Source organism: Labeo rohita, unplaced genomic scaffold (assembly GCF_022985175.1).
Source record: "Labeo rohita strain BAU-BD-2019 unplaced genomic scaffold, IGBB_LRoh.1.0 scaffold_2186, whole genome shotgun sequence".
In the NCBI taxonomy this organism is placed as follows: domain Eukaryota; kingdom Metazoa; phylum Chordata; class Actinopteri; order Cypriniformes; family Cyprinidae; genus Labeo; species Labeo rohita.
The window spans coordinates 1-9,397 of record NW_026128425.1 but is presented as its reverse complement, the minus strand read 5'-3'; the positions used below and the strand labels follow the sequence as shown (position 1 = coordinate 9,397).

Sequence of the window (9,397 nt, the reverse complement as noted above, 5' to 3'; positions counted from 1 at the left end):
GTTGTAGTTGACTCAGGAGTTGTCGTGTGTAATGTGGAAGTTGTAGTTGACTCAGGAGTTGTCATGTGTTGTCGTAACTAATGTGGAAGTTGTAGTTGACTCAGGAGTTGTCCTGTGTAATGTGGAAGTTGAAGTTGGCTCTGGAGTTGTCGTGTGTAATGTGGAAGTTGTAGTTGACTCAGGAGTTGTCGTGTGTAATGTGGAAGTTGTAGTTGGCTCTGGAGTTGTCGTGTGTAATGTGGAAGTTGTAGTTGACTCAGGAGTTGTCTGGAGTTGTCGTGTGTAATGTGGAAGTTGTAGTTGACTCAGGAATGTGGAAGTTGTAGTTGACTCAGGAGTTGTCGTGTCTAATGTGGAAGGTGTAGTTGACTCAGGAGTTGTCGTGTGTAATGTGGAAGTTGTAGTTGACTCAGGAGTTGTCATGTGTAATGTGGAAGTTGTAGTTGACTCAGGAGTTGTCCTGTGTAATGTGGAAGTTGAAGTTGGCTCTGGAGTTGTCATTTGTATTGTGAAATGGGTAGTTGGATTGTGTGGAAGTTGTCTTCAGGAGTTGTGTGATAATGTGAAACTTGTAGTTGGCTCAGGAGTTGTGTGTAATGTGGAAGTTGTAGTTGACTCAGAAGTTGTCATGTCTAATGTGGAAGTGGAGTTGACTTGCCTTGTCTTATGTAAGTTGTCGTGTGTTGTCGTGTAATGTGGAAGTTGTAGTTGACTCAGGAGTTGTCGTGTGTAATGTGGAAGTTGTAGTTGACTCAGGAGTTGTCGTGTCTAATGTGGAAGTTGTAGTTGACTCAGGAGTTGTCGTGTGTAATGTGGAAGTTGTAGTTGACTCAGGAGTTGTCGTGTGTAATGTGGAAGTTGTAGTTGGCTCAGGAGTTGTCGTGTGTAATGTGGAAGTTGTAGTTGACTCAGGAGTTGTCGTGAGTAACATGGAATTTGTAGTTGACTCTGGAGTTGCCGTGTGTAATGTGAAAGTTGTAGTTGACTTGGGAGTTGTCGTGTGTAACATGGAAGTTGTAGTTGGCTCAGGAGTTGTCATGTGTAATGTGGAAGTTGAAGTTGGCTCTGGAGTTGTCATTTGTGTTGTGAAATGGGTAGTTGGATTGTGAGTTATCTTATGTGTTGTGGAATTTGTAGTTGGCTCAGGAATTGTGTGTAATGTGGAAGTTGAAGTTGGCTCTGTAGTTGTCATTTGTGCTGTGAAATAGTTTGTTGGATTGTCAGTTGTCTTATGTGATGTAAAACTTGTAGTTAGCTCAGTTGTCATATGTGTTGTGAAATGAGTAGTTGGATTGTCAGTTGTCGTATGTAATGTGAAAGTTGTAGTTGACTCACGAGTTGTTGTTTGTGATGTGAAATGGGTTGTTGCACTGTGAGTTAACTTATGTGATGCGAAAAATGTGGGTGGCTCACGAGTTGTCGTATGTGTTGTGAAATGGGTAGTTGGATTGTCAGTTGTCTTATGTGATTTGAAACCTGTAATTGGCTCTGGAGTTGTTTTATATAATGTGAAAGTTGTAGTTGGCTCTGGAGTTGTCATATGTGTTGTAAAATGGGTAGTTGGATTGTGAGTTGTGGTGCGTGACATTGCTGTAGTGGTGGTTGGTCTTCCATTAATGCAGGTCACACACATCCATTCACTCTCATTTAAACATAGAATGTATCTGTTTCCTTCTTTCCCTTCAATAGAAAAAGTAAATAATGAACAGTTTATTGTATTTAGTAGCTGAAACATTCTTAAAGATTAAAGTACACTAATGTTTGTTAGGTATTTATATTCCAAGAAACTAAGTATTTTTCAACATTAAAGTGTGTCTGTCAGTTCACATATTTATTATTGGGGTCATTTCTTGACAACTCAACCAGAGGTTCCCAGCTGGAATTTTTGATTTTGTTAGTATTTTTTCTGTAGAAAGAGAAACATTTATAGTGATGAAAGACAAAATATTAAATGTCTGGTCTATTTGCTAATACAGTGAATTGGGCAGGACATCCAAACACTGGCCTAACATTCATCAATCTTAAAAAATGGCTTATCATTTAAAATATGCAAGTACCAACTTTACATGGCTGCTCAATCTAATGTTAACCTAGAAAAATGTGCGCTGTGCAAGTGTCTGTGCGGAGTGTGACACCCGTTTCACACTGCATGTGTAACGGTACATGCACACAGGGCGTCGGCGTCAACGCTTGACAGAGGGAGTGGCTGAAGCTTGTCACAGTGGCAACAGCTAATCACATTACTTTTCTGGAGATCTGATTGGCTGACACCTGTGTTGCCACTTGAAAACATTTTCAACTTCTGCCGCAAGCAATGCCAGTTACGTGACGCAACGGACCTCTGTAGTGCTTGACGTCACTCCATTCAAAGTAAACGAGAGCCGTTGGTGCTAACATCCCGTGTGAATGCACTGCAAGCAGGACGTAAGCAGTGCACATTTTTTTTCCAGTGGCCATGTTAACAGCATTCACAGCACATGTAGAGACGGTGCAGCCAAGTGTATATTTGCTGCCGTGCTTAAGTGATTTTCGTGTTTCACAATCACACTGTAAAAGTCTCACCAGCATGGGGCAAAAGGCACAATACTTTAGTTTATAATGTTTTTTTAAAATAATGTTTAAATAATACTTGTTCAAAACATCATGTTAGCACAGTTTGTACTATTTTCTGCTTATTTTGATAAAAATAAGCTCTGTGCGGAAAATGCTGCCAGTGTGAAAACACAATGGGCGCATGCTGCTCCTGCTCTGCATAAGCACAGCTTCTGCGCTACCTCCGCTCTGCTTGCGCATCTAATGTGAAACCGGCATGAAAGCTAAATAGTAACTGAAATACTCCATTTTTGGTCGTACAGATACACTCTAAAAAATGCAGGGTTGAAAGCAACCCAATTTGGGTTATTTGGCAACCCAATGCTAGGTAAATATTGGACAGAACACATACTGGGTCATTTACCAAACAAATATTTAAATATACAAATATTGTTTAAAAATTATTATATTACTGGTTTAAAATGGACTGGAACTTATAAAAATACACAGAATTGAAGCAACAGTAATCAAAAGATGAACATTTATTATTAAGCAAGAGCACATGGACAATATACAAGACAAATTGAATTTATTTGGGTGAATACAGCATAGCTTACAATAATACATACATTTAAACTCATTTAACAAGCATTTTATACATAAAAAATGTAATATTTAAAAGTAGAGTTTTGATTTTAGTGTATTCAACCATTCTCTGTAATTGCTTTGTACTGAAATAGCGCTAATCCTCATGCTGGTGCGTTGCCGAAATCTGAGCCGGTGAAGGGCTGCTGTTTGCCACGTTAACTGCGAACTTCATACCACGGCCTCGCATTTCAGGCAGCTTTCAGGCCTCGCAGCTGAAAGATGCCATGACTGACTCCAAAAACTGCCCATAAACAAACAGTACTGACATTAGAGAACATATTTTAAGATGAAACTTAATGACAAAATAAAAAAACTAATAAAATCCATTTATTTTATGCAAGGCAAACAACGTTTCCATCCCACGAAACAACTGACTGACATCCTGTCCTTATGTTGCGTTGCATAAAATAATACAATTTACAGCACAGTAAAGACTTTATATATGAAATAAAATGTATACAAACCTTTATTTTGCTGAAGAAGTGAAAAACAGCTGCGCTATGAACCGCTCTCTCCTGTAGAGGACTCAAAAATCCCGCGCTCTGACTGACTGTAACTCAGCAGCTGGGTTGTTTCGTCAAGGACAGGCTTAACCCGGCGGTTTGGTAGAAAAAATAACCCAGCGTTAAAAACAACCCAGCAACTTAAAAAGTTTTTTTTTTTTTAAGTTTTTAAAAGCTTTTATATCTAAAAAATATAAAAAATAACCCAATAAAATGACCCAACAGGCTGAGCCCAGCATTTAAGTTTAAAACATTTAAAAACATTTCCCCAGCATTTTTAGAGTGTAAGAGTAATACATCTTTCGAATCTGTAAAGAATACGACTTATTAATAAACGTGAGCGACTGCAAGTCAAGCAGAAAAATCTTTATTCAAAGGCCGCCCTAGTGCAAAGTGAACCAGATTTGTTTTTCAATCCCTGAAACTGGTAAAATGTAACAATTTAAACATGGATCTGATTAGGATTTTAAAAGAAAAGTTTATTAAAAATGAGAATCTACAAGAATATTAATATATCTTGTGCGCTTTTTATATTACAGGGATGACAACTTAAGACAGGTATGTTCTATGTAATTGTGTTGATAGAAAATCAAGAGATACATTTCTAATTTCAACATTATTTGTTCTAGATATTCCTTTTTAAAAGAAAAAAATAGCAGATGTATGTAAAGTGACCCACATTTGGTTTTTGACCAGTGAAAATGTGTACAACTGTCCAGTTTATTCATGGAGCCATATTAAGCTCTTCCTATCTCTGGGATTGAATCATTGAGGGCCTTCAAAATAAAGATATCAAAAGGAAAGTTTATTAAGAACCAGAATATATAAATTATATTCTTGAGTTATAGGCAAGCAAATTTGTGGCAAAAAACATGAGAAGTGCTTTTTGCCATTTTTTAACGGTCACCAATGGCATGTAATGAAAAAAAGATTGCTTAAATCAACAGATTTTACTAACAGACCTACCAGTCTCTGGGTAAAAATAAAATTAAGATGATCTGTGCTTTCCAAAGACATTTTACAGCCCTGTAAATTAGGTCCAAATCTCAGGTGAAATTTTTTTTATTTTGATCCCCCCTCTACAAAATAGTGTATTTGTTGAATTTTTCGCCTTTCATCACTATTTATGTTTGTATTTCTACAGAAATATATTAAAGGGGTCATCGGATGCTAAGTTCACTTTTACATGTTGTTTGAATATTAATTTGTGTTGGCAGTATATGTACACATCTACCCTATAATGATAAAAATCCATGCAGTGGTTTTTAATTAATCTGTAAAAGTAATATCCCCTTTTTTAAATCGAGCCGTTCTCAGATGCCTGTCGTTGTGGCGTCACACCCACAGAGGCCACTCCCACGATAGTTGATTGACATGAGCATTTTACCTCAGATCAGTTGTAACATTCCGCCCTCTTTGTTTTGATGCTGGAGCAGGGATGTAAGTTAGACAAGAATATCTCCGATTGAGCGATTGAGGTGTTGTGTTGCTGGATGTAATTATGAACATAGTGGTCGTCATTTACTCCCGACATCTGAGCCGCTGAAGATGCAGTTGTTTGTGAAGAGAATGCGCCTCCCCGATCTACATATATCCGTCTATGTTCATTCGTGATCCAGCTTCACTTACAGCAGAAGTGAGTATAAGGTTTTTTATTAATCTTTGCGATCCTACTTCCTAATAATGTGCTAATCAGCAAGTTTAGCTGCTAAACACGGCTAAAGTAAACAGGCTCGTCACTCCACAGAGAGAAGAGAGGGGCGGGGCGAGCAGAGCTCATTTGCATTTAAAGCAGCCTCGACTTTTGAAGAGCTAATTTTGGCAAGGTAAAAAGGCTGTTGTTTTACACAACCACTGAGAATTTTTAACCAAAGTATATAATAGAGTTTTCATTAAGACCCTAAAGAATCATATCAACTTATGGAAAATGGGCATCCAATGACCCCTTTAACAAAATAAAAAATTTCAGCTGGGGAAGTTCACCAAATTTGATTGATTAGACACAGAATGATCCATTGACAGTCCAGTCATGTTGTTTGTGTCATGCTTTCAATAAATGCTCATTTAAAGCAGTAAACAGTGTTAACCTATCATGAATGAATTGCTTTTTAAAACAAGTACATTTTATGTTAAAGGCCTAACATTACCCAACTTGAGGAGAGAAAAAAATATGGCAGTTCACATGTACTATTTATTTTTATTTTTTTTAATTCAGAAATTAAATGTTGATGCATGTGAAACAAGCAACTGAAACAACTACTGCAAAGCAGTTTATAAAACTAGACTTAGTTTATAACAGACTTACCACTGCATATATCATTGTTATATTGGGCGTTTCTACATTTCTCTTCAGGATCAACAGGACCGATGTTCTGACATCCTCAAAAGATCATGACAACACAATTCAACATAATATGAAATTGTGCATAGGAAAATAAAAGTTCTGCACTGAATAGTAATAACAGACCAATAGAGGAATAAAATGCAAATGACAGGTAAAACTGGTTGTTTGATAAAAGCGTAGCCTGCAATTTGCAACCTCATAACAAATAATAGCCGACACTTACACCTTATGGATTTTAGGATTTAATTTGTAGAACATTTAGAAGTTTAAAATCAATTGCTTTAGAAAAATGTATTAAAATTTAGTGAGATAATTGTATTACTTAAAACACCTGACAGTGGATAATGCTATTTTAGGCATTTTAAACCAGAATTATGACTGGTCTTACGCCTATTCCTTGTTTAACTGAAGTGAATCACAATTGTAATATGAACTTAAAGAGAACTTTAAGTTCATATTTCTAACCTTTTTGGTATATTTTTATTGTTTTAAGCATAAAGCTTAAATTCTGATACATATACAGCAGCATACAATATCTTGTGTCAGTTGGCTCTCATAAGTAAATTTTGTATTGTAATATTTGTACTAGAAAAAAAATAAAAATGCAAGTGTTTATGCTGGCCCTATTATATTCTTATGCAAGAGGTTACAAGTTTCAGTTTGCTTTGACTTGAATGTTTAGTGAAAAATTTACTTGAACAAACCTCTCTGACCCTGTTCAGAAATGCTGGTCTAGATACTAACATAAACTAGTCTTTTATTAAAGACTTCTGTGTTCAGTATTTTCAGAATTTCTTCATTCCCTCCAACTGTTCTGCCATAATTTGAAGACAGATTATAAACAATATAACAGTGGATAAATATTTTATTATCTTACCTGTCTGTAGATTTATGTTGCTGATGCTCATTATGCCACCCTGTGCCTGACAAGTCTCAATTTCTATAGAAGGGAAGAAACGTCATGATTACCATATTTACTAAATATAACTCATGTAAAATAGTCTGTGTTTGTACCATGATCTGCTCTTTCTCAGGAACTCATTACAGAGCTTACAGAACAATGAACATACAGACTGCATTTAAAGAGCTTGTTTTGTTAATAATTGCAGTCTCAAGTGTGTTACAGTCATTGTGGACAGATTTGTTGTCATTTGGTGTTGTCATATATGTCTTATGTCATATACGGGTTGTTGTGCACTAAAAAGGACACAAAAACACAATCTTCAACATTAACACTCTATTGTAGAACGGCACGCACCTGATGAATTCAGAACTGCTGACAGACAATTATCATTTGTAAATAACCATAGTTTTATGCCTTCAACCAGGTCATTCATTCTTAATTCATATTGCTCCGCCTGTTTTGTTATGTTGAAACTGTATGATCTGCATTGTCCTATAACCACAGAGAACATGTACGTTTGTTGAAGAAATACTATTTAAAGAGCTTTGAACTTGGTTTAGAAATAAAATATAAGCAGGTTTTACCAAGAGAAGAGATATTTAGTCTGACAGTCTGACCTATTGGTTCATGAGCTGTCAGACATTTCCATTTTATATCTGAAAGAAAAACAGAAATGAACTCAATAAGTCTGTCATCTGTCACCGGTGCTTTCAGATTATACATATGCAGTATCGCACAGTCATGTTAGCAGTATATTTCACATCTACCTGGATATGGTGAGTTACTTTCGTTCCAGAAACATTCATCTGTCGATTCGACTTGGATTATCAGTTTTTCTGAGGCTGCACAAACACAACATGATTACACTATTATATAGTGATGTATGACATGGTATAACACTGTATATTAGTTACATTCACACACATTCACATTTTTTAAAATCATGTTATTTTTTGTCTACATTGAAATTACATTAAATATTTAAATGTCTAATCTTTAAGTTAATAATTCTTTTTTTCCCCAAAAAAAACATACTTATCTGGCACGTAGAACAACAGATGATCAACAGCCACAGCAAATTCTGCTTTTGTCGAGACATAATTCCCAAAGACTGCGACTTGTTAGGGACACATATTATATCTTGTTTTATACAGGCTTTGGAAATAAATCTTTAATAATTTTCTTATATTTCTGAGCTAAATTCCACAGTCCAAGAGTTGAGAGAATTTGATCCGTCCACATATGAAGCTGTTCGATTATGAGCCACAGCTCAGAGCCGCTTAACAATGACACACAGTTCTGATGAAACATGCAAATCATGTTTTTGTGGCTTTACCTTTTACATTTGTCAAGTCTTTTTTATTCACAGACAACAATATGAATGTAGAATTTTTTGTTTATTTTAAATAAAAGTAGCAACAAAATGCCAGTGATAGCATAACCTTTATAACAGGCTATTAGACAATATTTAGATTGATTAGCAGCGTTTATAATCAGATTCCCATACAGAAAATGCCAAGTCCATCAGAATGAAGAATAACGTTTAATTAGCTTCATTACAATAACCATATTAAATACTGCAGAAATCATCAGCTGATTCTGACAGTGTTTTTATATGTTGTGTTTTCATATAATAAATATGTGCCATAACCATGTGTGTGAATTTTTTTAACTAGCTATATCAAATGACTATGCAAATATGTACAGCGTGTGGATAATACTTTCATCCTGTATATGTAAATTGGTTTTGTATATGTATATGTAAAGAGGTTCTGTGACACGCACATGATCACACATAGTGGACAGAATGATGATTATAACAATTTATAGGACATCAGTAATATCAGGTCGTAACATATTCAGTCTTTCCACAATTATAGACAGTTTCAGTACTGATTTTCATTTGTTTGGAGTTATTTTACCAAAATCAATCCTTTTTGGATGATAATTTTATGTGCATGCATCTTTCTCGTTCAGTAGTGACATTTGTCTTTGTGTTGTTTTTGAGCTAAATTTTGGTGAAAATATACAGTTTCCCCTTAACAACAACTGTATGTATGTTCAGAAATCAGTCTAAGAAAGTCTGAGATAAAGAAAGCCTTCTGTCTTAATTATGCTAGATCTAAAAATTTTCCACAGTATGAATGCTGTATTAAGCGATGCTTGTGTTGGAGTCGGTGCTTTCTGGATAGTCAGAGAAATGACCCGCAACGTCATTGTGAATGTGGCAGTAATACAGGAAGAGGAAAAACCCTGAAAAAAAGAACTTATTTCAGCTAATTCTGCCTCTTTAAATACATTTCAGATATAAAGTCATTTGCATAATTTTTAAATTGTAACCAAAAATAATCAGACTTCTGGTCAAATTCATCATATTAGTATAACTTCCATTATAACCCCTTATAATTAAAGAAAATAATTAAATGTAAAAATATGTTAGTATGAATAATTTGCTGAAATATGCAG

At 35.4% G+C, this 9,397-nt stretch overlaps 1 protein-coding gene across 1 annotated transcript; it reads right to left on the bottom strand.

Annotated features, from left to right (window-relative positions):
* Positions 1–51: 51 nt before the first annotated feature.
* On the bottom strand, positions 52–8,173 carry LOC127159462 (mucin-2). Its single transcript, XM_051102273.1, has 8 exons — positions 7,967–8,173; positions 7,699–7,773; positions 7,516–7,587; positions 7,286–7,423; positions 6,905–6,967; positions 5,989–6,063; positions 678–1,680; positions 52–460 (listed from the first exon to the last, which is right to left on the bottom strand). Exons 1-8 carry the CDS (start codon positions 8,028–8,030, stop codon positions 52–54), a joined length of 1,899 nt encoding a protein of 632 aa, XP_050958230.1. The 5' UTR covers positions 8,031–8,173.
* Between the last annotated feature and the right edge of the window lie 1,224 nt (positions 8,174–9,397).

Coding starts and splice junctions, on each gene's coding strand:
- LOC127159462 (XM_051102273.1), bottom strand. CDS start 8,030: ATGTCTCGACAAAAGCAGAATTTGCTGTGGCTGTTGATCATCTGTTGT. Junction 7,774..7,966: donor TTGTTCTACGTGCCAGATAA/GTATGTTTTTTT, acceptor GTGTTTGTGCAG/CCTCAGAAAAACTGATAATC. Junction 461..677: donor ACATTACACGACAACACACG/ACAACTTACATA, acceptor CACATTACACAG/GACAACTCCTGAGTCAACTA.